The 27993-nt window shown below is 44.7% G+C and overlaps 1 protein-coding gene across 4 annotated transcripts; it reads left to right on the top strand.

Moving 5' to 3' along the window:
• The first annotated feature begins 149 nt into the window (after positions 1-149).
• Positions 150-27132, top strand: ODF2 (outer dense fiber of sperm tails 2). 4 transcript variants are annotated; one of them, XM_090022673.1, is made up of 21 exons: positions 313-364; positions 2030-2114; positions 3931-4081; positions 5844-5969; positions 6637-6807; positions 8298-8464; positions 9660-9789; positions 10150-10281; positions 11196-11270; positions 12488-12559; positions 13523-13639; positions 17503-17688; positions 18642-18751; positions 19302-19437; positions 20239-20349; positions 21039-21143; positions 21796-21954; positions 22827-22927; positions 23995-24157; positions 24853-24978; positions 25719-27132. In XM_090022673.1, the coding sequence occupies exons 3-21, from the start codon at positions 3974-3976 to the stop codon at positions 25890-25892; spliced, it is 2469 nt and encodes an 822-aa protein (XP_089878799.1). In that variant the 5' UTR covers positions 313-364; positions 2030-2114; positions 3931-3973; the 3' UTR covers positions 25893-27132. The 4 variants fall into 4 exon arrangements, with proteins under 4 accessions (XP_089878798.1, XP_089878799.1, XP_089878800.1 ...); XM_090022672.1 differs by lacking the exon at positions 3931-4081 and having other exon boundaries at positions 150-364; XM_090022674.1 differs by lacking the exon at positions 313-364 and having other exon boundaries at positions 3916-4081.
• The last annotated feature ends 861 nt before the right edge of the window (positions 27133-27993 follow it).

The raw sequence follows: 27993 nt of genomic DNA, 5'->3' as shown, positions 1-27993 counted from the left end.
GAGCCCCCGCCGCTGTCCAATCCCGCCCGCCTCGCGTTTCCATAGCGACGGGCCGCTCCCAAAGGGGCGGGCTCTTGTGACACGGCCTCGCCCCCCCCCCCCCACGCGGCCCGCGGGGCTAATCGCGGCGGAGAGCGGGGGTCACGCGGGGTTTGAACCGCCCAATGGGGGAGCGCCGGGCTGCGTCCCGGAAGCGGACCCGGAAGTTCAGCGGCTGCAGCGGTTCTTCGCCCTGCTGCTGCGGCGGGTCCGGCGCCTGCCGCTGCCCCCCGCCCCCGCCCCGGGCCCGGCCGGGCGGCCTCCATGGCGCCACCTTCGACGAGATCTTGAGGCGGCGGCTGCGGGACAGGCTTGGCGCGGCGTGGTGAGGGGGTTCGGGGGTCCGTCGCCTCGCGAGCTCCTGTGCCCACGCGTAGCCCTGGCCCACGGGGCGGGAGAAGGCGCCTCCCGAGCTGTGGGGTGGGGGCTGGGTGTGCTGAGGGGACTCCGCGGGGCGGGGCGGGGCAGGGCAGGGCAGGGCAGGGCAGGGCAGGGCAGGTCAGGTCCCGGCGCGCTCGCACGTCCGGGCAGTCGGCTCTTGCAGCGAGAGTGCAAGTCGGGGCTGCATCGCCCTGCTCCCTTTCAGCCCCTCCCAAAGTCTCCCCAAGGTCTCCCCGGTCTATGAAGGCTTCTTGCCCCCTAACGGGGTTCCCTCCCCACCAAAAAAAAAAATAACAAGCAGAGGAGCCCAGCTGCAATGGCAGACTTGTTCGCCAGGAGAAGCTGCGAGGTCCCTTTTCCAGCCCGGGAAATCATCTCACTCTCGCAAAGTTGCTGTTTTCCTCTGATTTGGCCAAACCTGTTTTGTGGGTTTGCTTTTTTTTTTTCCTCTCTGTCGCCCTGAGAGACACTCATTGGGTGAGATGTTTCTTCCCCTTTTTTTCATACCAACCTCATGATTAAGTCTGAAAAAAAACAAAGCCTCCTTAAAATGAGAGCTGAAATATTCGTAACAGTGATTTGCTTCGTGTGTCAGCGCTGGGCAGATACGTTGCTCGACCACCACTGTTTTTTGTTTGCTGTGTTAACAACTATCCCCGAGTCTTTCTTTATTTCTGTAAAATTCTGTTAGGCATCCTTTGTGCTGAATAAAATACAAGCTGAAAAATACTTGAAGAGATCCTGGTTTTGGGGGAAGTGTGAGCGTGCATGCATACACACAGGCCTGGCGGGGAGGGAGCGGTTGCCTGTCAGCCCCACAAGGCAGAAGGTTGTCATGCAAGTTCTGAGAACAACTGTAAAGTCAAAGAATTAGCTAGAAAAATGTAGAGAATGACCTCACTTAGCATAAGTGTGCTACAGAAACCTGATTCAATGCCCTAAAAATGCATTGTACCTTGTGGATGCTTCAGTGGTAAATTTGCTACTTTTCTGTAGCAAGTAACTTAAACTGTTAATGAGTTACACTTACTGCCCCAACAGGAAGAATTAAATTGCCTTGTTATCTCTAGCTTTGCAAACCTGCTTCAGTTGACAGCTGGCTGCTTCAATTTGTCATTGAATTCCAGGCTTTCCTTAATGACAAAGAAAATTAACAAAATGCACCTACTTGGGTGATAAGATGGTCAAGACAGACGTTGTCTTGAGCTTCAAACTAATTACTGAACATGGTAATACAAAATTAATGTATTAATCACCAAAATCATTGCCATCACCAAAATCATCGGTAACAGCCAAAAAACATAACCTGTACCTATTACTTCATACAACAGTTTGTGCAAGTATGGCTGTAACTTGCTGAATGGGATGGAAAAATCCACTCTCCAGAGTTGGGAATCTTACTATGTATTGTGGGGTAAATCATATATGGCATAGCTTGATATTAGAGGCTTGTTCCTGAAGATCATGTTGTTTATTTTAATTTCTTAAATTTTGCTTTTTATTTTTCAAAGGATGTTTAGACATAATGGTTTTAACATGCTCGGCTTATGTGTTGTCTTCTAATTGGACACTTTTCTGTTAGTAACCCACTTCCTAAATCTACTGTCAGGTATCCCTCATCCAGCAAAAACGAGATAATTTCAGTCTCAACACGAAGAAAAGTGTCACCAGGAGCTGAAGACTTGATAGTGACTGTAAGTAATTTGGGCTGGGAGGATATAAGCCTTTTTTTATGTCATACTTGAGCTAATTGTGCTACTGCTTTGGTTTTGAAGGCACACTTTTATAAAGTAAGAAATTACCTCAAAGGTTAATTAATTTAAAACTGTGTTTCCATGTGCTGCTCTTTTGTGCTGGATCCATATTTAATCCAGAAATGTGTCTTTACTTTGTAGTAGAAGTCTGAAGAGACAAACTGAAGCTGTAATTCTGCAAACTTCCTATGTGCTTAAAGCCATGAATTGTGAATTATTCTATTGACTTCAAGTTAAGTGCATATGTTAAAGTTTGCAGGATTAGGGACTTAGTGAGCTTCTCTTCATGTCCCTAAATTCTTTAGGTTGGTAAATTAATAGGCTAGTTCCGAACTCTGCTCAGAAAATCAAGTGGTGGTACTAACCAGAGCACTTGGTTTGTAGTAGAGTTGCACAGATACATCAGTCCAGTATCAGATTGGCACTGATATAAAGAAAACTGAGTGCATCGGAAATCGGCTTGATGTGGCTGATGGTTTGGTTGATAAATGCCTTTGCATGTGTGCAGCCACAGCACAGCATGTAGGTGGTGAGGAGTGCAGCCCGGCAGCTTGGAGAGCTGTGTGCAGTCTGGTGTAGTGGAAGAGGAGTGGGGGGCAGATCAAGGCCCCTGCGCGGAGGGAGGAAGGGGGCAGGGGATGGGGCAAGTGCTGCCCAGCCAGGGTGGGCAAGGCATGGGACAGAGCAGAGGCTTGTCCAGGGAGAGGGGGAGGGGCTTCTGTCACTGCACACCCTGGGAGGGCATGAGGAGGGTGGGGGGGGCATGTGCCCCTGGGTCTTTATGGGGCACAGGTGGGGTGGGCTGCAACTATGGGCTAGAGCCAGGGGTGGCACCAGGCTCTTCCTGGTGCATGGGGGGGGTTGGGTTGGGGCTGCGCTCGGGGCAGTGGCACTGAGAGAAGGGGCTATGGTTGGGGGCTACAGCAAATTTGGGGGGGAGGCTGCTGCTCCCCCTGTAGCCCTCTCCCAATGCCGCTGCTGCCCACCCTGAGCACAGCCTGGCCCCCCCACCAGGAAGAGCTTGGCACCCCCCCAGCCTGCAGTTGCAGTGCAGTGCAGCCCACCCCACTCACACCCTGTGCAGACCTGGGGGCACATATGCCCCCTACCTCGTGCCATTGTGGGGTGCATGTAGCAGTGGGAGCCCCCACTCTGTGCTCCCCAGATGAGCTGCAGCTCTATCCTGCTCCCTGCCCCACCCTGGCTGGGCAGTGCTTGCTCCAGCCCTACTCTTCCCTCACTGTAGGAGTCTTGATCTGCCCCTTCCAGGCCCCTTCCCTCCCCTCTTCACCACAACAGACTTACCAGCTGCACTCAGCTGTATTGGAAATCAGATCAGTATTGGCTGATATGCCTCTTAAAAATTGGCTATTGGTATTGGCCCCCAAAATCTCTATTGGTGCACCCCTAGTTTGTAGGCATGCTCTAAGACTTCAAACTCCACTGACTCTTACAGACATCCTCTACCAGTCCAACTCTATTGTTGCACTATCTGTACTACCCACACTCAGTACAAATGAATGGCTAGAATTGTCCATTTGTTAAATAGAAACCAATGGAGTTACTCTTCGTGTTCTTACACCAGGGCTGCATGTAATCCAGAACAGCAGGTGCCACTGAAAGGAAGCTCAGACTGTGACTTGCATACCTTGACCCACTGCAGCAGTTGAAGCTGTCTGACAAGTGACTAGAGACAATTGTCCAGCTTGTCTGGGGTGCAAGGAATTGTTGTTATTTCCAGTTTCCTTATTCACAGGTTTCCTTTCATTGTATTGCCCTTTCCCGTTTGAAGAAGAACAATGAAGAACCGCTCCTCATCTCCCCCTTTGCACGTTCATGTGGATGAAAACACCCCTGTCCATGTCCATATAAAAAAGGGTCAGAAAACAACACCGGCAAAAAGCCAGGTAGGAGTGTGCAGTTGGTGTTTGTTAGGGCTACTGGCCAGGAAATTGAAAAGTCCAAGAAGCACCACTGAATCTTCAAGGTCTGTTTCTGTCACTTGATGCTTGAATGTATAGATAGTAGATTAGAAAAATAAGACTTGCTGCATTCATTTCACTGTGAATTTTAAGTGATGCTTAAGAAATCTTATAACTAGACTGACCTTATACATTTTCTGTGTGCTTGCTATATGTAAGGGTATAGTTGCGTGACAACCCCTTTTTCCTCCTTGGTGCCTTTTTCCCTCATTCTGAAACATTTTACAAATATCTAAACTTCAAATCTCCTCTCCCCACATCATGAGACAGGTAAGAGCCCATCTATTTTACAGATGTAAAGAGATGTTAAGTGGGTGACTGAACGCCCCAATCAATTGTGGCAGAACCAGGAGCTTGAAAAACACCCACACTCTTTAGCTGTTAGGTAGCCTATCACCATTCTTTGCTGAAGACTTTCATGCTGAATCAAATGGGCATGGCCATTGGTATGGCAAATTGGTATTGGCCATTGGGGCAGTATGCTGCTTCTGGATGCAGATCCTGACAAAATTGAGCTTTTTTTTTTTTGCACTGAAATTTTTGACAGACTTGCCAGATCTCTGCCCATCTCTTTGCTTGATGAAAAGGCTGGTGGAGAGAGAATTTATCAGGCATTTAAAATTTCACCTGGATCAGATTAATTGAAAGATACTAAAAAAAATCTAGATTCAAATCCATCTTTGGGCACACAGACAGCTTTCTCTGATCTGGTGAAAGTTTTTCTCCTGGGTATTGGCAAGGAGGCTCTTTTAGTACTTTTGCATACAACTGACTTGCTGGTGTTGGTACCTAACATAGTATTTTGGCAATATCTTCTCCTTGGCTCTTCCAAGGCTTTCCCTGAAGCTTATTTGGAAGAGGGCTTAATGCTTGAAGATGACTTTTTGCTCTGTGTTTTCTCTGTAGTTGTCATTTAAGGTTTGGTGTAAGGTCTTGGATCATCTTTCATGTGCTCTTCCTCCTTGGAACACTTTCTGTAGCTCAGCTGTCTTGATTCAGCTACAGCAGGGGCAGGCAGTTATTTTGGGCAGAAGGCCACTTACTGAGTTTTGACAAGCAGCCAGGGGCAGATAAATATTTTGTAAATTTTTTGGGGGCCCCATGGGCTGGATAGAATGGCCTGGCAGGCTGCATCCGGCCTGTGAGCCGCATTTTGCCCACCCCGAGCTACGGCCATCAGACCCAGTTTGATTCATTTCAAGTTATGTCCAGCCTCCAAGGTGCTATATTTTAAAGCACTCATCTTGAATGCAATTTAAAACATGCCTGAAGGGGAGAAATGAGAGGAGGTTTTCACTTAAGGCTTTGTAATATTTTTCAAGCAAGCTAACTCCCCAAAGTGTGAGAGAGCAACCAGATCATTTTTTCATATTGTAGCCAAAGCTCTCCTTGCATCATAAAAGCAGAGCTACAAGTGATGTCATAAAAGCCCTGGCTGACAAATAGCAAGAATGCTTTCATTCTGGCTATGTACTCTGTGATCTAAGCAATAACCATTTTTTGTGCTTGGCACTGCCTTACTTCGAGCTGTCAACAACTGCTCTCTGATCTGATGTACCATGTGGAGCATTCTGTGGTATTATTGTATGAATGTATCTGTTAACTTTTCCAGTATTGAAAGTGTAATTGATTACAAAAAGTCTTACATGGTTTACCTTCTTTTTTTTTTCTCTTTCTTTTTCTTCAGCAAAAACACAAGCAGAAAATGAAAGGGGATACTGTGAACATGCGCCGAAGCGTCCGTGTGAAAACTAAGGTCCCCTGGATGCCCCCAGGCAAAACATCTGTCCGGGAGTCCACCTACAAGTGGGAGGTATGGCTGAGTGGACTTTCTTTTCGGGCACATGGATTGTAACATTAAACAGAGATTAGGAGAGGGAAGGAGTAGCCTTAGGGTGGAGGGAGCTGTTTGAGATTTCTGCTGCCACCTGACAGTCATTTTAATCATTCTTGGCTATTGGAATTTTATTTATAAAGAGTCTGACCTTGGAACTCATGTTGTGCCTATTTTTTATATTGCTATCTGCCCCTTTATTTCCTGATAACCCCTAAACTTCCAAAGACAAATAAATTCCCCATTCTTTTTCATTTCCCCTCATCTAAAAGGCCTTGCCTTGTATTAAGTACAGGGAGGTTATTAGGAAGCAGTGGGTATTGCTGCCTTTCCTATTGGGATTGAATGAACTGTTGCTTGTATTCCCATCTGTTGTTGACTTGGAACTTGATCTCCTAATTTTTTTTTAACTCCCCCATCCTTACTAGACTATCAGGCTAATTCCTGTACATGCTGTTTTGGTGGATAAAGGCTGGCTTATTTTTCATTATTACTAGCCTTTGAGATTTGACATTTATAGGACTCCTGTAGTTTTTTCTTCCTTAGACTTTTTTGAGAGATGCCTCATAGTCTCTATATTGGTTTTGGAAGCATTGATGTTAAAATGCTCCTTTAAAAATGCTCTCCGTTATCACTTCCTCGCCAGGGACCAACACATCGCCTGGAAATAACACCTCCAGACTCAGAAAAATTGCTCTCAGTGCTGCGTCTGAGTGACCTCTCCACAGATGAGGAGGATGCCATCCACAGCAAAATGAACAAATATGAGAAGAGGATCGATAGCCTGATGAATGTAGTGGGAACACTTAAGAATGAGGTGAGAGAGCCATGCTAAGGACCCTGAGATGTTTGCAGGGGCTTGCAGATGAGGCAGAGTAAGACTGAAGGAGAAGGGAACTTGGTAAGAAGAAGATAAAGACTGTAATACAGGGCAGAAGTGCAACCATGAAAAATGCAACTGATGAAAGGGGAAAAGTGCAGCCCATCTAATACCTAGCTTTCAGGGACCAGTCTAAATAGAGTGGAGAAGGGCTGAACTACTTATTGGGCTTCTTGCACTAAAGCAGTGGTTTTTAACTTCTTGCATTTATGGACCCCTAAGAAATTTTGAATGGAGATGTGGACACTTTTGAATTGTAAGTGTGGGTATTCACAGAGGTTTTTTTTGAATGATCATAGTTATTTTTTGCAGACTTCTTGGACATAGCCTAAGGTTAAAAGGAAGCCCACAGGTTGAAAACCACTGCACTAGAGAAATCTGCTAATGAGGTGGCTTTCATTAAGTTCAGTTGTTAGTTCTCAACTACAGACTGAATGAGGAATTTTAGTAATGATAAGGTCTGTTATGGATTTCATACTATTTTTTGCCACAGATTAATGTTTTGCCTCCGTTTCACTCCCACGAGAGCCTAAAATCTATAAGGTATTGTCATCCCCAAAGGTGAAAGTGTCATCTTAAAATACTGTCCCATTCTCAGAGATTTTTCTTCTTTAACAATTACGCTCTTCCTGGCTGACAACCAGACTTCACATTTCAGTGACACGACATTCTCTTGTACTGGAGGACCATTTAGATTACACATTTTAATAACTCCCCCTTAAGAGTCAAATGCAGAATTTAAAAAAATGCAGATCTGTAGGAGTGCCAGGGTTCCCTATCAGCATGGACCTTTCCCTTTCTTTCAGCTTACCTTGATGTTAAGTGGAAATGATCCAAATTGCTGTTCTTTTGCAGTTACAGAGCATCATGATTTCAAGAAAAGTCTGTGAACAAATATAGGGCTCTTAGTTGAGTTAATTCTTAGCTATTGACTTGCACGATTTTTTTTTTTATAGCATAGATAAGTGCAAACACTTATCTATGCTATAAAATCTGACCGAGTCAGTCATCTGGTTTAAAGAAGTAGCAGTCCTCTAAGCCAAATGCAGTAAGGTAGAAGATATATGGGATGTAACCAGACTGAATTTGGGGTATATTTAAGCAGTTCAGTCTTAACACACAACCTCATTCGTGTTACAAGTTTTAAACTTCCAGTTAGTCAGATGGCCTCTACTGTCTGTTCTTCTGAGTGAAATTATTAGGCCTGAAGCACTGGCTAAATTACAACTTAAGTTCATGGTCAGCCGCCTTAATTATCTTCAAGTTAGCCTTTCATGTTTTTCAACAGTGTATAGCGGCACCACCTGACAGTTTCACAGCTGCTGTGCATTGCTGGTGTGGTGGGGAGGGATATGAACCGAGTATACCTCTGTAAAATCACCTGCATAAATGTCATTTGAAGCTCTGCATAAATATTCTTTCCTTAGGCAAAGGTGCAGAAACAGGAAGAACAGAGGCTAGTGACAAAGCGTCTCCTTGAGGAGCAGAAGGAAGAGCTAGATGAGGTCACTCAAGAGCTGGTGGAGACAGAACATGAAAATACACTGCTCCGACGTAATATTGAGCGCATGAAGGAAGAGAAAGATCTTACTGTGTAAAGTAGCTTTAACTCCCTTGTGCTCACACAACAGAATAGTATTTGCAGAGCAGTGCAGGGGGCTCAGAGGTCTTTTCCAGTCCTAAGTATCCTTTTAGACACAATGTTTCCTGGTTGGACTTTGGCTAACAGTTTTGCCAGGGACACTGCAGAATTGCCATTCTTCTTTGCCCATCCTCAGATAAGTTGACGTCGTAGTCTCTTATCTGGGGGAAGATGTGGTTACAGTCTGTTAATACACCAGAGGAGTGAATGTCCAAAAGGATGCCATTTTTGTTGAGGGGCCATGTTGACATAAGAACACATGAATAAACTTGGATGGAAACTAGAGGGTATATGGTTGTCTTGTGTGAATTAAGTGGTGGAGATGGGCTTAAGGGTAGGAATACATGATGTTTCCTGTGGTGGCTAAGGACAGGGCTCAGCAGCTCAGGAGTCTCTTTGAGACGTATGTGTTCTTACCTGCTTTCAGTTTAACAATGCAGCACTGTCCTCTTTCTCCAGTTTTTGCCTTGGCATCTCCTTGTGGTAGTAGAAAATCTCTTGTATTGCTGACATAGTACTTGCTTCCAAGATGCTGTGTTCTCCTTGCATTCTGCTGAGTGGAAAATGGCAAGACATGTATGTTAGGTGGTGTGACCTCTCGCCCTGTCCCCAATGCTGCAGTTAAAAAAAAACAAAACAAAACCTGAAATTTTCAGAATGTCTAAGGCTTGGGAAGATTTTTATGAGCCACTTCCTTCCTTTTTCTCTTTGAAGGGTTTTTTGTTGGTTTAATTGTGGGCATTGATGTCCTCTTCTCTGTTCAGCTGTTACCATTGACTGGCACAAGTATCTGGGGAGAAATTATAGTATTGTGGTTTAGGGCTTAGAATGTGGATTGCTTTGCAATAACTCACAGATTTGTCCACTTTAATTTCTCTGAAGAGTGGAAGGATTGTAAAGGATTTATTGCTTCCTATCCCAACCTAACTTTGGCAATTAAAAGTAATGAATGTTAAGTATTTGTGTAGCAACCACCTTTTACTCTTTTGTTAAGTGGGTTTTACTCATTTTCACTTGGAGCAGAAATCCCAATACAATGCTTTCTTTAAGCTGTACACATTTTCTTTTTTTTTTCTTTTCTTTTTTTTGTTGCCATCCTTAGCTGCATGGGGCTCTCCTTTTTCTGATGGCTGTATTGTTTTTGCAGACTGCAGAAGAGACACTTGCAGCACGAGAAGGAGTGTTTGCTATCCAAGTTAGTCGAGACAGAAATGGATGGAGCTGCAGCAGCCAAACAGATTCATGCACTGAAAGACACAATTGGGAGACTCAAAAATGTATGTAGTGGCATTAGTTCACTTTGCTACATTGTTGCTTCACTGTTCCTATGCTGTAGCGGTTACGGAATCACTGGTTTGGTGGTTAAACAAAAAAAGCCTCCTTGCTTTTCCTTGCCAATGTGTCTGACAGTACCTCACATGTTCCATGATCTAAAACCCAGACTAGGTGAGATCTGAAGCCACTCGAGTTTACATATGGGAGTTCACTGCCAACATCCTGCAGATTTCCTTTTTGCTAATGCCACACAATCAGGCTGTTTTACTGTGCTTCAAGTGTTTTGTATAGTCCTTCTGGTACCTTCTTTCCAGGTACTAGAATTTGTGCTGCAGCACAACATAACCATGTCTGTTTCTTAGGAGAAGCACATGACTAGCTCGGATATTAACACACTGACGAGACAAAAGGAACTGCTGCTACAGAAACTGAGCACTTTTGAAGAAACCAACCGGACGCTCCGAGAGCTCCTTAGAGAGCAGCACAACCGGGAGGTGAGCAGGGGCTGTATGGGCAGAAAGGGTCTAGGGGTCAGAGACTGGAGGTTGGAGTGACTTCTGCTCATCTCTTTGCTTCTGATATGCTTTGTGACCTCTTTACCTCCTCCTGCCTCCATTTTCTGCTCTGAAAATAGGGGTAACCTCTTCCCCATAGGGATGTTGTGATGCTTAGGCAAGTGTCTGCACCAGGAGTGCTTTATTGGTTATGCTAAGGGTGACCAAACCCTTTTAATGAAGACTCAGCTCCGTTGGCAAAGCAGAGCTTTTATTGGTATAACAGAACCATTCCCCAGCCTATGAAATGAAACGCGTTATATAGATAAAAGCAATTATGTACTATTATAATGGTGTCTTCTCTTGGGGCTTCTGGCAGCACAGTCAAGTCAGTCTGTCATGTTAAGCAATTATACCTGTGCGTGAGAGATCTCCAGTGCAGCCTCTAATGTTTGACGAGTAGTGTCAAGATGTTAAGGGCTCTGTAAATGCTAGACAAGCTGCAAGAGCAGTACTGCTTAGAGAAGTTTGGCCTTGCACAAAGCAGTACAAATTGAACAGTCCTGGGGCAGTTTTCTCAGCCACTCATGATTCCATTAAAGGAACTGTTTAATGCCATGTGTGTCCTTTAAATAACTTTAATCATCGTTGTACGCTTCAGTACTTCTTTGACTAGGTTAAAGGAGAGGGAATAAGGGCTTTCTAAGACAGAAATTTTGGGGGCAGGGAAATGACATTGTTGGCTAGTACTAAAAAGGTAGCAGTGTTCTCAGCAGGGTTGATTTTTAGTGTTGGGAAGTAGATATTTTTCCCAGAACCTTCTTAAAGAACCTATGTAGATCTTGGATTTGTCTTAGAAGGCAGATTCTCTTGGGGCAGATTCCATACAAGCTTCTTTGTTGATTCATTTGTAGAAAGATGCACAGAAGTTGTTGGAACAGCAAGGGGTGCTGCTGAAGAGGCTGGCTGACTCGGATGCAGAGAAAGCGGTAATGTGGACCAAAAAACTTTAAACAGAGTGGAGAAATAGAGCTTTACAGAATCCAAGCACTTTTGAAGACTGCTTGTTTGTTCTTCAAGATACGGTGCCTGGTGTGGTGAGAGGTGCTATAAAGATACCTTTTCAACTGATGAAGACTGCATTGGCCTCTCACTGGGCTTAGAGATGTTTGAGGACTAACAACCCTCCATGTTTTAGAGAGGATTGTCTTTCATAAGTTGTACAGTGTTCAGTTTTGGACGGCATCCTTCAGACCCATGTGTAAAACACAACTTTGTTTCTGACACAGCAACAGTACAGTTATAGCAGATGAACAATAATTAGGTTTTCTAGGTTTTTAATATCTTTGCTTCATGTGGCAAGAATAAGCACCAGTTACCTTGTTGATGCCTGCTGGTGCAAAATGTTAAAAATTCAAGAAACGATTTAGGGTTTAGTCCTTCAGTTCTTATTCTCAGAGTAACCCAGTTGCCTCTAGAGGCAAGCAAGGGTAATATGGCCAGACTGTTAGGTAAATCGGGAAAATAATATCTGCATCAGGGAAGTCATAAAGCTTATTCTGTCTGGGGCAGAATTTCCTCAGCCCATGGGCCAGATCCTGTCCATGGAGCCATACCATCCAGCTTGCAGAGGTCCCCACAAGTCTAAAAATTTGGTGGCAGGGGAGTGGTTGCAGCAGTTGCCACTTTCCTACTGCCAGATTTCCAGACCAGTAGAAAGCCCCATGGGTCAGTTAGCATACTAGATTAGCATGTGGAAGTGGTTCGGAGCCAATCTGGGCACACGGGGTTTAGCTGGAGGTGTTGCCAGACCCAATTCTGCAGTATGGGGCTGAGTGGAGATGGGGCAGGGCCCTGATCCGGCCTGCGGGCCAGTCCCACACCATTCAGCCTGTGGCACCAAAAAGTTGAACGCCACTGGCTTAGTCAGCATCTAACAAAACAAAGCCCCACTTCTTAATTGCCATTCTTAGACACCCCCTTTTATTATAGCAAACATGTACTGAGCACTTGTCTTTCCACTAGAGCCTTCCGCCTGTGGAATGCAAGCTGGTATTGCTACCGGGGATGATGGAAATAGAGAGTTGTGTAGCTCAGACTTGAAGAGGGATGCAGTTATTTCCCTTCCTTACTGTGTTGGCAACAATCCTGTTGTTTCTTGTGATCAATGTGTCTTTTTTTCCCTCCTCCTTCCCTTGTTTTCCAGCAACTTAAGATGAAGCTACAGGAGAAAGAGAAGGAGGTGGATGCTCTTATCATTCAGATTCAGGCAGAAAAGGTAGTTTCCCTTTTCTCTTCTAACTCCTCTTCAAATAGTCTTGGAACAGCAAATTTTGTGGGTCTGGAATCTAAGGGAACTATTAATTTAAGATATTGTGGGTCCTGCTTGTTTAAGAAACCTTACAGACATCTTCCTTGTTTCCACTCACAGTTTTGGATTTGTTTTTCACTGTATTAAGTGCCCATCATAAAGGTTTTAGGCAATGCACATGAATGACAGATGCCACTTCGGGACAGGCTGTTTCCTAGAGTTTCTCCCTAAGCATTTCTTAGGGCACTTTGCTTGGTGGGGTCTTAAATTGTACCAAGGCAGAGACAAGCCTGTAGCAAGTCTTAAGTAGGTCCTTTGGGCCCCAACAGTTTTCCTTCTCCTGTGGTCCCATTATACCCTGCCTCCCCCAATTTCAAATCCAGTCCTCTCCCCTGCTTAGGAAGCAGAGAAGACAATGGGCAATGGAGGCAAAGGGGTATTTTGGTCTAGAGAAAGTTCTTGCATGGTGGTCAAATGTGGTGATGGGGAGGAACTCTGAATGTGTTTTGGAAAAAGAGCTGGAAGCGAGGGCATAAGAGGGAGGAAAAGCAGGGCTTGTGGAAATGAAGCAGAAAACGGTACCCTTCATCAAGATCTCAGTGCATAACACTTGGCTTAGGGATCTTGAGGGCTGCTTTGTTCTTGTGTTAACATTTATTCTTGTACCTCAAAGCCAAACCTGTGTAAGTTGTTTCCTGGCCTCCCCTCTGGTCTCTGTTCAGAGCTGTTACCCACTAACTAACGTGGCCTATTTTGACTGAGGTGGCTGGCTTCTGTTCCCACAACCAAGAAAATGGATGTCTTAAGTATTCTTACCAGTATTTCCTGTTTTAGCTGTTTAGCAAAGCAGAGCCCTGAACTGATGTATGGTGGGAAATGCCCTGTCTGTTTCCATAGCTTACGGGGGTGGGGAAACTCTTTTCTGTTTAGGACCAAGCGAAGACAGCGTGTGAACTGTCCAAATCTATGGAAGCTATGAGAGGCCATTTACAGGCACAGCTGCGAAATAAAGAAGCTGAGAATAACCGTCTGGCTGTCCAGATCCGGGTAGGTGTGGTGTGACTTGGTTTTGTTTCACCATTCCCCAGTTGTGCTTTATACTGATCATCTGAATTCAGTGTGTAAGCATGATTGCCTATGCTATGCTTATCCAGTAAATGACATGTATCAACTCGTGACAGTTATATCATTGCTACACACATTTTCTTCCATAATTGTAGGTAATAGCTAAACTTTTGTTTTCTCACATGTGAAGTAAAATCACAGGCTTAAGTTGACTACTTTTTCATTAGAAGTTTCTTTAAGTGAAATACGAAGTAGGTGGTTGAAGGATGTTTAAAAAGATGACTCTTGCTTAAACAGAATTGGAAAAGAAGGAAAAGTCTTTCTTAGCTGTCTGGAAAAAACTTTTGGCACGAAGGATTTACCTTGCTTGTGTAACCATTTCCATAAATTTAGACATCTGGAAAGGCTTTTATTTTATTGAGCAATGAGGTTATATGTAGATATGAACCAAGGGAGATGCACATCAAGGAAAAGGAAGTCTTCCTAGGAAAACTGAAAGTTTGGAAGACTGGGTATGTCTTGAGCAGCTGTTAGGAATGAAGGTTACTACATGAAGTAGGAGTACTCTTGCAAAGCAGAAGAGTTCTTCTAAAACCTTTCTGGCGATAGCAAAGAATATTGGCCCCAAAGTCAGACTAGAGGGGAAGTGAAATGATACTTACCCAAACCAGTTTCACATTCAGGCCTTTGCCTTTTAATGTAGAAAAATTCAGAACCAAACAATTAACTTCCACCTTTGCTTATTCTTGGCATAGTTTCATAGTTTCATAGTTTCATAGTAGCTAGAGTCGGAAGGGACCTAGGTAGATCATCTAGTCCGACCCCCTGCCTTAGCAGGAAAGAGCACCGGGGTCAGATGACCCCGGCAAGGTGCTCATCTAACTTCCTTTTAAAAATCCCCAGGCTCGGAGCCTGCACCACTTCCCCTGGAAGCTGGTTCCAGGCCCTAGCCACCCTGACTGTGAAGTAGCGCCTCCTAATATCTAATCTAAACTTACCCTCCGCCAGTTTGTGACCGTTATTCCTGGTCACTCCTGGCAGCGCACGGGGGAACAGGGACTCCCCCAATACCTGCTGATCCCCCCTGACCAGTTTGTAGCAGGCCACAAGGTCCCCCCTTAGCCTTCTCTTGTGGAGGCTAAACAGGTTCAGGTCCCGTAGCCTATCCTCATAAGGCCTGCCCTGCTGACCCCTGATCATACGAGTGGCCCTCCTCTGAACTCTTTCCATATTGTCCACGTCCCTCTTGAAGTGTGGCGCCCAGAACTGGACGCAGTACTCCAGCTGCGGCCTGACCAGTGCCGCATAGAGGGGGAGGATCACCTCCCTGGACCTGCTCGAGATGCATCTGTGGATGCATGATAGGGTACGATTGGCCTTCTTGACTGCCTCCCCACACTGCCGGCCCATGTTCATCGTGGAGTCAATGACGACTCCAAGATCCTTTTCCGTCTCCGTGCTGGCAAGAGGAGAGTTCCCCAACCTGTAAGTGTGGTGCCGGTTCTTCCTCCCCATGTGCAACACCTTGCACTTATCAGTGTTAAACCCCATCCTATTCTCATCCGCCCACCGTTGCAACCTGTCAAGGTCAGCTTGTAGCCTATTGCACCCTTCTAGTGCACCCACATCCCCCCACATCTTAGTGTCATCAGCAAACTTGAACAGGGTGCTTTCTACCCCCTCATCCAAGTCACTGATGAAGATGTTGAACAGTGCAGGCCCGAGGACCGAGCCCTGCGGAACCCCACTGCCCACATCCTTCCAGGTCGAGAAGAACCCATCCACTACCACCCTCTGGGTGCGGCCCTCCAACCAGTTGGCGACCCATTTGACCGTGTGGGCATCGACACCACAGTCTCTCAGCTTTTTGATGAGGACAGGGTGAGAGACAGTGTCGAAAGCCTTCCGGAAGTCCAAAAAGACTACATCCACAGCAACCCCTGCGTCTAATGATTTGGTGACCTGATCGTAAAAGGCCACCAGGTTGGTCTGACAAGACCTGCCACTGATAAACCCATGTTGGTTGCCCCTGAGCATGCATTCCCCCGCAAGGCCCTCCTGGATGTGTGCCAGGATAATTTTTTCAAAGAGCTTACCCGGGATTGAGGTCAGACTAACTGGCCTGTAATTTCCCGGGTCCTCTTTTTTTCCCTTTTTGAAGATAGGGACCACATTGGCCCTCTTCCAGTCCTCCGGCACCTCGCCAGAGCACCACGAGTGCTCATAGAGCCGTGCCAGGGGTCCCGCAATGACCTCAGCCAGTTCCTGTAGAACCCTAGGGTGAAGATCGTCCGGACCAGCGGACTTGAACACGTCCAGCTTCTCCAGAAGTACCCTAACTAACTCCTCGCTAACCCTTGGCCCAGGCGTGTCTCTCTCGGGGCCCGAGGGGGGCCCAGCAGGGAGGTGGCTGAACTGGTCCCTACTTAGGAAGACAGAGGCAAAGAAATCGTTAAATATGTTAGCTTTGTCATCTGGCGTGATGACTAAGTTGCCCATCGTGTCCTGCAGGGGCCCCACATTACCCGGGACCCTCTTTTTACCCCCTATGTATTTGAAGAAGGACTTCTTATTGTCCTTAATCCGGGAAGCTAGTCCTATCTCCAACTCTGCCTTGGCCCTCCTGACTGCCCCCCTACATCCTCGGGCGACTATAACATAGTCCTTCTTGGCGATGACCCCATCTCTCCATTGGGTATATGCCTCCCTTTTAGCAAGGAGACATTCCCGGATGCTCTTAGTGAGCCATGGGGGTTTATGTGCCCTCCTGCTCCCTTTGACCCTTGTTGGGATTACCTCCCTTTGGGCATGGAGGATCGTCTCCTTAAGGAGCAACCACTCACCTTCGACATCTGATTCCCTTCCCCTCTGGGTCCTCAGCGCTTCCCCAACTATCCTCCTTAGCTTGTTGAAGTCAGCCCTCCTAAAGTCTAGGGCTGTTGCCTTGCTGCAGCCCTTTGCCACCTTACGCTGGATGGTGAATTCCAGCAAGCGATGATCACTGTCTCCCAGGTGGCCCATCACCCGCAGCCCCCTCACCAGGTCATCACCCGTGGCCAGCACTAGGTCCAACAAGGCGTCTCCCCTGGTGGGGCTGTGCACCTCCTGGGTTAGATGGAGGTCCTGCAGTCTGGCTAAGAACCGACGTGAGCGATCAGACTTGGCTGACTGCTCCTCCCAGCAGATGTCTGGGAAGTTTAGGTCCCCCATGATGACCACATCCTTAGCCCTCACTGCCTCTGTAAGCTGACCTAAGAATTCCAGGTCGAGCTCTTCTCCCTGGTTGGGAGGTCTATAGTAGACTCCCACCGTTAAGTCTCTCTCCCCTGGACTGCCTTTTACTCTAACCCAGAGCACCTCAGAGTGCCCCCCCTCTACCCCCATGCTAATTAACGAGGAAGTATATTCCTCCTTGATGTAGAGTGGTGCATGTGGTGCTCCCCTTGTTAACTGAGAATGAAAATGAAATCTCTGCCCTTTGCATGTACTAACACCATGAGAGGAAAAAATCATGAAGGAAGAATACTCTGTTTATGCATACAGCAATGCAATGTAATACATTAGGACTGAAAGTACAGCGTCACAGCCTTTTCCCCTCCTCTTTCCTATCCCTCTTTTTATGCATGAGTGTGAGCTGTTTTCAAGCTTGTTTTATCTCATCACTTGGAAGTATTAGGTGCATAGTGTTAGAGTAGACTGAAGTAGAATTACAGTACCTCCCCTCTGGACCATGTTCCTTGATGACTTGTCCCCCTATTTGCAGGTGGGCGATGAGTTGCTCTGCAGGGTATTCCACATATCATGTGCCCTTTTTGTGGGGTTTGTGTTTTTCTCCCCACTTCCAGAACTTGGAGCGCAATGGAACTCAGCATAAGGCGGAGGTGGAACATATCATGGAACAACTGAAAGAGCTGAAGCAGAAGGCAGAACGTGATAAAGAGGCCCTGAAGAAAGCCATACGTGCACAGAAGGAGCGAGCAGAGCGCAGTGAAGAATATGCTGAACAACTGAACATCCAGCTAGCAGAAAAGGTAGTTGGTCACGAGGAGGAAGGAAAGAATCCCTCCTTGAGAGTGTATGTGAGCGTGTGCAGAAGCAAATTGTTGACTTCTGATACCAGCCCCAGGGTGAGGGACTGCTTTTATCTAATGAGTTTTATGTGTGTACCATGGCCTCAGTCCATTTGCTATATGCTTCAGAACAACCAGATTTCTTTGCTGTCAGTACTTACTGTCACTTCTTACGTGTTTAAATTTAGATCATGTAGTAAATTAGCAAATCTGATCATCTGCTTTTGCAGAGTAAAGGAGAATAGACTAGAGCTGGCAGGGCCTTTTTTAAGCTGACAGGCAGGGCCTTTTTTAAGCACGCTAAATTTTTTAAGCTTTAGTATCTGTAACTTAGCTTGAAATCATGAATGTAATTATGGTAGTAAAGGAAAGTGGCAGAAGAGGAAGTAGAAATGAAAATGGAAATTTTATTTCATGCAAATACAAATTGGAGGTGTTGAGACCAGGGAATAGAAGTTTGACAAAACTAGACATGGCCCTGGAGAGAGAGAAATTGAAAGCTATATGAAAAAAGAACAAGGCAGAAAAAGAGGAGTAGGACAAAGCAGAAAAGAACATGAAAAATCCTTGAAACTCACAAAAGGGTTTTCTTTAGAGATTTGGGATTCCACAGTCACTTGCAGAGTTTTAGTTTTGCTTTGCTTTTCTGAATGTTGGATTCAGTCTTCAAAAAGGATGCCTATGTTTCCCTTGATACTTACGGTGTTGAAGAAATGACATTTGGTAAGGATCAGGAAAGGAAAGGTATGAGGAAAAGGAAAGGAAAGGTATACAAATATTGCAGGTGAGCCTGAGTACAGTCTGAGGTGTTCACACTCATCTCCCTCCCTGGTGTGCGCCCTCTGCATACCAGTGTTCCCCCTGACCTTCTGACTGTTTTGTTCCTCTCATCCCACCTCATTTTTGTTTGATAGGACAGTTATGTTGCCGAGGCACTGTCTACTTTGGAGTCGTGGAGGAGCCGCTATAACAAAGTGGTAAAGGACAAAACGGACCTGGAGGTGGAGATAGTCATGCTGAACAGGTAAAACCTCTGTGTAGGGAGCCAGCAAGGACAGAGCATGAGGAACAGTTCACAGATGGACTTGTCAAGCCTTTAAGATAGGGTATAAAACTGTTTATGTAAAAGCTGAAGGCGCAGCATCTGTAGTGGCTTGTAGTGGCTTGAGCAAGGATTTGAAGGCCAAGAAAGACCAGATTCCTACTCCTGGCTGCCACCTTAATTTACTGATTCATGAATTGCTTAATTCCTGTGCCTGCTAGCTGTTCTGTAAAATACACAAACAAGTGCAACTACTTCGTGTAAGTCACTTTGAGATGCTTGAATGAAAAGGCAAAGTAGCATGACTTAATGCTGATTTCTGGGGGGGCAGAAGGGCGTATCAAATGTTACCAGTATTATTGCATATAGTTTTCCCTTGGGTAACAGATGAACTGGAGGGAACCAGAGATGGATTGTATTAGCCTGTTTGCCTTTGAAACAACCAGCCTGACATTTCTATAGCCAGCCAATGGGTAGAGTGAGTGAGTGAACCCCGTGTCCTTTAATGGTTAGTTTGACCTTTGCATGGCAGCCGTATTACAGAATTGTTGGAGCAGCAGAGCGCCATTGAGGACAAAATGCGGGAAGACAGGGATGCTCTGGTAGAGAAACTGCACCGACAAGCCACGGAGGCAACATCATTCAAAATGGAGAATGAAAGGCTGAAGGTCAGAATCTGCCTGTTGTGAAGATGAAACACTAGTGATCCTGGAATGAGATGGGAGAAATGAGCATGAATTGCTGTTTCCCCTCTGGATAGAGAAAGGAATTTATCCCCTTTGTGCCCAATTGATGTCACACCTAGTTGTGCTGAATGTAACTGGATTGATTATATCTACCATTCATTTTCTCATCCCTTGGCTAGATGTGGTAGATTAAAATTGGAGAGAAAAGGTTGGGCAGGGGTTCAAATAGTCCTTTCTATCCTTCAGTTATTTTGTTTGGCATCAGAGATGAGCCTCGAACCATGCAACAGTAGGGCTGGGAAGGACCTTGAGGTCATCTGGTCTGTACCTCTAGGCCACAGCAAGATCCATCCTATGTAAACCATTCCAGCAAAGCATTTGCTACTCTTCCCCTTCAACATCTCCTAATGCTGGAGATTTGAACTGCAGCTTCCAGAATGGCAAGATTCCTGCAATTCTTTTCCAGGCATTTGCTGTTTCCTCTGGTAACTATCCATTTATGTGGTAGGTAATCGGCATGAGTATTCCCACAAAAGTTTCAGTTCAAACAGAGCGTGACCCTAGTCCAGTGACTGCAGTTAATGTAAAAGTATTTTAATTTACAACAGAGTAGAATAGTTGGGAAGGCAATGAATTTCCACTGATGTTAAGGGGCCCTTCCAGTATATGCCAGCAGAAAACGTTATCCTTTAGTTCATGTAGACTCTGCCCCCAGAGATTAGGATTAGAGCAATTTGTCCTTCTCCAAGCACTGCCTCTTGAAAAGATGTCTTCTCACTCCAGGCTAGTATGTTCCCAATGGAGGAAAAACTGAACCAAGCACATCTGGAGGTGCAGCACCTCAAGACGTCTCTCAGGAACTACGAAGGGCTGATTGAAACCTATAAGTCTCAGGTATTTTGTTCACTCCTCCATCTTCCCCTCCCTTCATGCACGCCTTTTTCTTTCCTTGCTGTCATGTGTTTTTGGTTTCTTTTTCTTTCATACCTTAATTCTTTTTGCCTGCTACTGAATGATGCCCCATTCCAGCTTTGAGTCTTACTATAGTTATGAAGACCTGATATCTATTTACATAAATGCTTTATAGTTTTTTGTTGTGTGTTTTGTTTTGTTTTCAAATGGCAAGTTGCAGGCTGCCATTGTCATGCTCTGGATTTGAAAGTGTTGCCTTACTCAGCATAGCCCTGTTTATGCTCTGAGCAGAAACTGTGTGGGAAGATCTTGATCCATGCATGGAGCTGTCTAGGATTAATATGAATTATTTTTACTCCCCCAGTTTCTCAGTGGAAACAGATGTAAAAGCAAAATATGTAATCCTTACTGTACCTTCTGTAATCCTTCCAAGTGATAAGGCTAGTTCTTTGCCTCCTTTTATGGTGGTATTATCGTGGTAGAGAAGCAAAGCAGAGAGGGAGAAGTTCTGAAAAAATAGTGGAAGAAGCTGCAGAGCTTGGGATAAAACCAGTTTTTTGGTTCATGAGAATCGTGTGACTGGATCTTGAGCAATTGTAATTGGGTCCAGTTCATAGCACTGTATACTTGGAAACCCTGTGGTTATGCATGCTAATTCTCTCTGTGTCCAGGTGCTGAAGACCCGAATGGAAGCTGATGAAGTGACTGCTAAACTTGAACTCTGTGACAAAGAAAACAAGACACTAAAGGATGAAATGAATAGAGAGATTGAGATGGTAATTAGTCCTCTAACAGATAATTTGGGATGTTAAATTGATACATGGCACTCCCCTCAGGGCTCCATCCCTCTTTAGGTGTGGTGAAAAACTGGTGTTCTCTAAATAAGTGTGCCTCCCTTTCCTCCCCCTTTCAAAATCAAGGGTGAGTGGATGTACAAATTAGTTGCTCATTATGAAAGATTAATTTAGCTTTCTGAATGTCAGTGTAGGGGCCTTTGTCATCTAATGTAGCATTGGCCTGAGGAGTGTATGTTGCCAGAGGGCCTGGCCTTACCTGGAGAGGGTGGTGTTCAGAGTAATGGACTCTGCAGTATGTATCCTGAGCATCGGTGTCTATCATAGAATTTATTTCTTGAAAAGTACTTGGTACTTCTAGTACTACTCGGGCCTCTCAGGTTTTCTGAGTCATTCACACGGAGTAAGGAATCCCCAAAACTAAAAGAATGCCTCAATGAATAGAAGGAGGCATCCTCATTATGGTGACACTTCTGTAGGGCTTAGATTCTCATCACTGGCCAGGGATCTGAAGTACTCTTATTACTGAAAAATGGCACTGATGTCTCAGTTTGTTCGCTGGGCTTCCCCAAAAAATGCCTAGTGTGTGCCTGTGTCAGACAACTCTGCACTTCTATTCCTCTCCCTGCCGTAGGCTCGTAAGCAGTTCCACACCCAGCTTGTTGAACTGGAGAAGCTACCCGAGATCCTGAAGATAACAGAGACGAAGTTGGCAGAATGTCAGATTCAGCTCCAAAGTTATGAGAAAAAGAACATGGATCTGTCTGCCATGATTACAGATCTTCGTCAGCGGGTAAGGGACTGGCAAAAAGGACGACCTTCAAGTCGAGATTCAAGATGAGTCGAGATCCAAGATGAGTTTCTAGTCACAAGAAGGTTCAGACTTTGTCTCTGTTCTTGTCTCTTTTTGAAATCATTAAAACGTGTGCGCTGCAAAATAAAGATGTGTGACATGCCTTTGTCTAGGAAGATAATCTGGCTGGGCATAGTCCTTGCTATATCAGAGCTTTTGAACTACTTAGTGTAGAACTTCTGTTGGGTCTTGAAGAGCAGCATGGGCAGCATTCCTGTGTGCCTACAAGTGCTTCTGTTTCCTCCAATATCCTAACTGCCTTTGTCACTTAGTTGTCCACTCATTAACTCTTTAGTGCCTTTACCTTTTCTTGTCCCCTGCTTCCTTTTCCTACAGGGAATGTGCAGATGGCATAATGGTACAGAGAACCAGAACTTCTGCAGCCAGGCCAAAGGGGGCTGTGAACTGTCTCTGCAGGGTGGCATGCTTTGCTTCAGTAATCCTATGCAACTCTCAATATTTAATGTTCTGAGTTCTTAATGGGCTTGGGCTTGCAGATAAGGCTGTTTCTAATCTGCATGCTTCGCTGTGCTTACAGGTGGCTGCTCTGCTAGCAAGCACTTTGTCACCTGGCCAGTCACGTGATGTGGAAGAAATCTTTCATGATGTTTAAACATAGCTGGACAAACCAGAAATTGGAGTGAACTTCTTTGCTTCTCCCCATACTGTTTTCTCAATTCCCTTCAGGGCTCCAGAACCATGAATTGAATGTTTATGTCTGTGCATTACCTCATGCCTGAGAGCAGCACCTAATTTTTGTGGCTGCTCTTGGGGGTGTGATGTCCTACACAAGGTCTCTTTTGTCATTTTAGATTGAACTCCAAGGAGACAAAATGGATATGACAAGGGAGAAGTACCAATCAGCCCAGGAAGAGAACAAGCAGCTGATCCTGAAGGTGGAGGAGCTGGAGAGGTTAGAAAACACATGGCTGATATGCTGACTCTGCCTGCCTCTGCCTCTTCCCCTTCCCTGGTGACCACCTATCCCTTTTTCAGGCATTGATAGCAGTTGGCTTGCCTGATTGTCATTTTATTTGACCAGGACTGTTCCTAGAAGAACATTTATAAGAGATGGGAGAATAGCAAAAACTTAAACTTGTTTAAGTATCCAGAAGCTAGAAATGCTAGGTGTATTTGGAAGCTGGGTTACTTCCTTGCTCTTCCCCTCATCTCATTATTGTTTCTTTTTGAGCTTTTTTAGTATTTGCTTGCTGTAGCAAGTTTGAAAATACTCTGAGTGCATCCTTTGCTCTGCTATTTGTTGCTCCCTATTGCAAAATGGAAATACCAAATGCACACTTGAACATAGGATAAATTAGATTATTTGTATGTAGTCAAAGAAGGTTCAGGTTGGCTCTTAATAAGTCTGCATCTTTACTGAACCCTCAGTCCTGCAGTGTGTTATGAAATCTTAAGAGGAAATACTCAGTGGAATCCTCTGTAGGCCACGCTGAAGCCATCTGCAGACATGAGATGTCAGAAAAATCATAAAAGCAAAGGGGCTTGGTCCACACCCATGTTTCATAAAGGAGGATGTTTTTTAAGTCGGTCTGAGGCAGCAATTGATAATTGCTCACTATAGTTTTTTGCACATCTCTCAAAAGCATCTGTCACTGACAATTAGGAGACAGGAGACCTGAATTAGATGGTGGATTAGGTGAATCAGCCACTACTGTGATCTGCGATAGCAGTTCTTAGCTTTCTGTGTCTTAATGTTTCTGATAATCTTTTTATTGATGAAGTTGTGGCAAGGACAGATCCATGAATGTTCTCAGTATGTCCCTACGTGCCCTTCTGCCTTGAAATTCTTTGGGGTGAGAAGTAAATGGTAGAATTCCCTTTCAAGGTCAGGATCTCAAACCTGTAGAGAAAGATGTAAAATAATCTGGCTTCTGAGCAGCTGGTTACTTGACAGACAGTCATACTGAAAAAATGTGTTAAAAAATGAATACAGTTCTTTACTTTCCTGTCTGAATCCAGGAAACTAGAGACAACCAGTGCACAGAATATAGAATTCCTTCAAGTCATAGCAAAAAGAGAGGAGTCTATCCATCAGTCTCAACTGCGCCTGGAGGAGAAAACACGAGAGTGCAACTCCTTGGCACGTCAACTGGAGATGGCTCTTGAAGATGCCAAGAGACAAGTTAGTAACTTCTTATGTTTTAATCAACTTTTCATGGCTGCTCTCCTCCTATACCAGGCAAGGTCTGCATGCTACTGCTGTTGAAAGTTGTTTCCCCATCAGTCCATCACCAAGTAAAATTTCCTAATTTTACTTCCTGTTGCTTTATTTCCAGTAGAAAGCAAAAATTAAAATGCTGTTCATGACAATGGGAATTAAATACTTAAGCTAGTGATTTTTCAGCCATGGTGCTGTGGCACCCTGTGGTGCCTTGAGATCCATTCAGGGGTGCTGCAGAGTACACTGTTAGCACTGTTGGCTGTGTAAATGCGATTCACAAGATAAATCCAGACTTTTCACACAGGAATCCATAGTGTCAAAAACATTCTGACTTGTTGTGGTCTTCCTGAGTTCTTTGTAACAGAAGAATTCATCTACTTTTTTATCTGTAGTCAAAAAATGAGTGAAAACTAAGAGCTGGCATTTCTCAAGGGGTGCCTTGAATCTGAGGACTTTGTGAACCATTGGCCTGAGCAGAAATCTGGGCTCTTGTCTCTAGAAGACAAAAAGAAAAGGGAAAATGCCAGACTTCTGTCACTCCTTCCTGTTAGTGACTCTGGCAGATAAGAATTTGTTTGGTTCTCTGAGGAGAAAACCAACTCGTACAGACGTCCTGCTTGCCAAAATGAATGTCATTGCCTTGCTAATACTTGTAGGTAGAACAAACAAGGGAGCGAGCAGCATCAAGAGAGAGGACAGCCCAGTCCAAGATGTTGGATTTGGAGACCCAGCTGAGCAGGACAAAAACTGATTTGAATCAGTTGCGTCGGAGCAAAGATGATGTGAGTTTCTGAAGGGGGAATGATACATTATCAGCATCTTTTTAATGGTAGGAGCGTGAAATCCTATAATTTTGCTGAAAAGAAATGCACAGTAACTTCACTGCTATGAATCTGTGTCTCGGGTGGGGATTAAACACAATTGGCATGCATGGTGATGTACGAAACACGAAGGAACATGGTTTCTTCCTCAAGGTGCAGACCATCTAAATTAGGGGTGGGCAAAATGCAGCCTGCAGGCTGGATGCAGCCCACCAGGCCATTCTATCTGGTCTACGGAGCCCCTAAAAAATTTAGAAAATTAATAATCATCTGCCCCTGGCTGCCTGTCCTGCGGCCCTCCATGGCCGAAACTCAGTATGTGGCCCTCAGCCCGAAATAACTGCCTGTCTCTGGTCTAAATCAAACATACAGGGCCAGATTCTCTTTTTTGCTTATTTACTGGTGATTTGGGACTTGCTACAAACAAGCTGGTGTTAAATGTGTGAGAGGGCCTGGAAATATGTTCTGATTGCCTGCTGTCTTGTGGATTGGTCACAAGTTGGTTACTGAAATTAGAATTGAGTAAATGAACAATAGGGGGTTGGTTTTGGGGGTTTGTTTGTTTGTAATACCTTATGGTGTCTGTTGCAAGCTGTTACATACTTCCCAGCAATCCAGGTGATTGCAAGAACTAAGCTTAAAATGAACACAATGGGAAAAAGTCTCTGTCCTTCATCTCTGTCTTGTGCCTCTTCGTGCAGGCAGAGCGCCGGTACGAAAGCCGTCTGCAAGACTTAAAGGATCACCTGGAGCAGTCCGAGAGCACTAACCGCAGCATGCAGAACTATGTCCAGTTCCTCAAATCCTCTTATGCCAACGTCTTTGGGGAAAGTGCCTTACTGAGCTCCCCTATCCGTTCTCGATCCCCTCCATAAGAGTTTCCTCCCTGCCCCTTTGCTTTTGAGAGCTGCAGAAGGAGCCCTATTTCAAAGCCATATCTCTTCTAGAGAAGTTGCTGGGATTTCAGAGTCTTTGTAGGGAGGTGTCGTCGTCGTCGTCATCTCATTGCTTGTGTGAGATGGAGCTGAAGTGTCATATGCCAGGAAGGTGAGGTAGGGGCATCCATAGTAGTTTTCAAAAGTGGAGAGTATTACCTCAGAAGCCATGCCCCAAAACATGAAGCATGAGGTGGGGAACACTTTTTTTTATTATTATTTAATTTTTTTTTAGTCTGTTAAATTTCTATCCAAGTGTTTGCATGTCTTGTATCTATTCTGGCCAGCTTTTCCACTTGTCATGTTTTGGGTACTTTATAAATTTTTTACAAGGGCCTCATCCCTTCCTTTCCACTCTTTCTATCTTAAATTGTTTTCTTATGTGGAGATCATGTTTGTTTGTTTTTAATTCTCACATCCTGTGCTGATAAAATTGAACAATGAGCTATCAGGAGATAATGCCACCAGTAGAAATGTGAACCCAATAAAGTGATCATTAAGTGCCTGGGATCCATACTTCAAGTGGATTGTCTCCTGGTTGTCTACATGGCTGTGTTTGTGTTTTTTATATAAGCAATTTTATACTGGGGAAACAATGAAACTACTTTAAGATGTCTTGCCTTGATTCATGAACTTGGTCTCATCCTGTATCTTAAGCTTGATGTGCATGTTTGTGTGTATTAATGCTTCCACTCTACTTACTCTGATTGCCTGATCCTGCATTCCCATCCCAGAGACTGAGCAAAGCCATTTGAAGTCAGTGGGATGAGTCTTATTAACTTGAATGGGCCTTGAGGAATTGCCCCAGTTTGAACACACTGGGAGTTCTGAGCATGTATGAAATGCAGGCTTGGGTCCTAAATTGGTTGATGAGAGTCTGAGACATTTGATTTCTATCCTCTAAGCCAACTTGCACATTGCTGAAACAAGGTCTGCTCTGGAATATGTGGAGGAGAAGCAGCTGTTCTGAAAAAAAGTAAATAATTGTTGTTCTATAATAATTTTAGCCCCAAATGCGTTGCTGTTTTTATATTTTTGTGTAATCTATTTATATGAGGTGCAGTCATCAATGGAATATTTCAGTAAGCATTTTTAAATCAGTATTTGAGTTCCATTTTTAACGCATAACTTAAAAATCAAAAAGGTGCTATGATAAAACTATTAAACTTAAGAAAATTGAGTGTGACTTCTGTGCTTCATTTTGTATATTGAAGGGACTTCTTACTTCTTACTCTTTTTCCCTTTCATTACATTTCTGATGTTTTGCAGCAGCTGAAGGCCTGAACATTTTAAATGTTATTCATATTGTAAAGATGATCAGAAATACGACCCAGCATTTGTCTACTGGCCATCTTTCTTGGTTACTACAGTACTTTCTGAAGCCCTTTTGGGGTGAGTCTTGCCTCCATGAGCCTATTGGAATGTTCTGCTGAAGTCAGTTGAGACGCTTCTTCCCCCACCCCGGGCTTTTTTAATTCTTGTTTTTTTTAAGTAAACTATCACGTTCTTCAAAAACACCTAGAACAGGAGTGGGCAAAAAATGTGGCTCATAAGCCTGATCCAGCCCACCAGGCCATTCTATCCAGCCCACAGGCCCGCTAAAAAATTTAGAAAATTAATATTTATCTGCCCCTGGCTGCCTGTCCTGTGGCCTTTGATGGCTTGCCAAAACTCAGTAAGCGGCCCTCCGCCTAAAATAATTCCCCACCCCTGATCTAGCATCTACCTAGACTACCCTTGTATCATATGCAGTAAAAGTGTGTACAAGATCATAGGAGTTCTACTCTGAGGGCATACTATTGTAAGATCCTATTTGCTACTCAGCTGAACTTTTTAGTTCATGAACTAATCACAACCATACCTTGAGTTCATCATAGGGCATTCCTTCCCAGCTTATGTGTTCCTTGCCTAAGGAGCCGACTGCTTCATCTCCTCTTCTAGGTGTGGGATTGTCATGAACTTGTGTGTGTTGCCAACAGGACAGAACAGAGGAGTTGCCCACTAGGGCTGTGTGAAACGGCACTGTTCTGTTTCAGCTTGT

Source organism: Crocodylus siamensis, chromosome 11 (genome assembly GCF_052110815.1).
Source record: "Crocodylus siamensis isolate JL-2025a chromosome 11, ASM5211081v1, whole genome shotgun sequence".
Lineage (NCBI taxonomy): Eukaryota > Metazoa > Chordata > Crocodylia > Crocodylidae > Crocodylus > Crocodylus siamensis.
The sequence above is the reverse complement of the archived record's forward strand: the minus strand, read 5'-3'. Positions and strand labels throughout refer to the sequence as shown.

What these genes read in the sequence shown, in the direction of transcription:
- ODF2 (XM_090022672.1), top strand. Translation starts at nt 165, where the DNA reads ATGGGGGAGCGCCGGGCTGCGTCCCGGAAGCGGACCCGGAAGTTCAGC. An exon ending in AGTCCACCTACAAGTGGGAG is followed by an intron (nt 5,970 to 6,636) that starts GTATGGCTGAGT and finishes CTTCCTCGCCAG; the next exon opens with GGACCAACACATCGCCTGGA. An exon ending in TTCAGATTCAGGCAGAAAAG is followed by an intron (nt 12,560 to 13,522) that starts GTAGTTTCCCTT and finishes TTTTCTGTTTAG; the next exon opens with GACCAAGCGAAGACAGCGTG.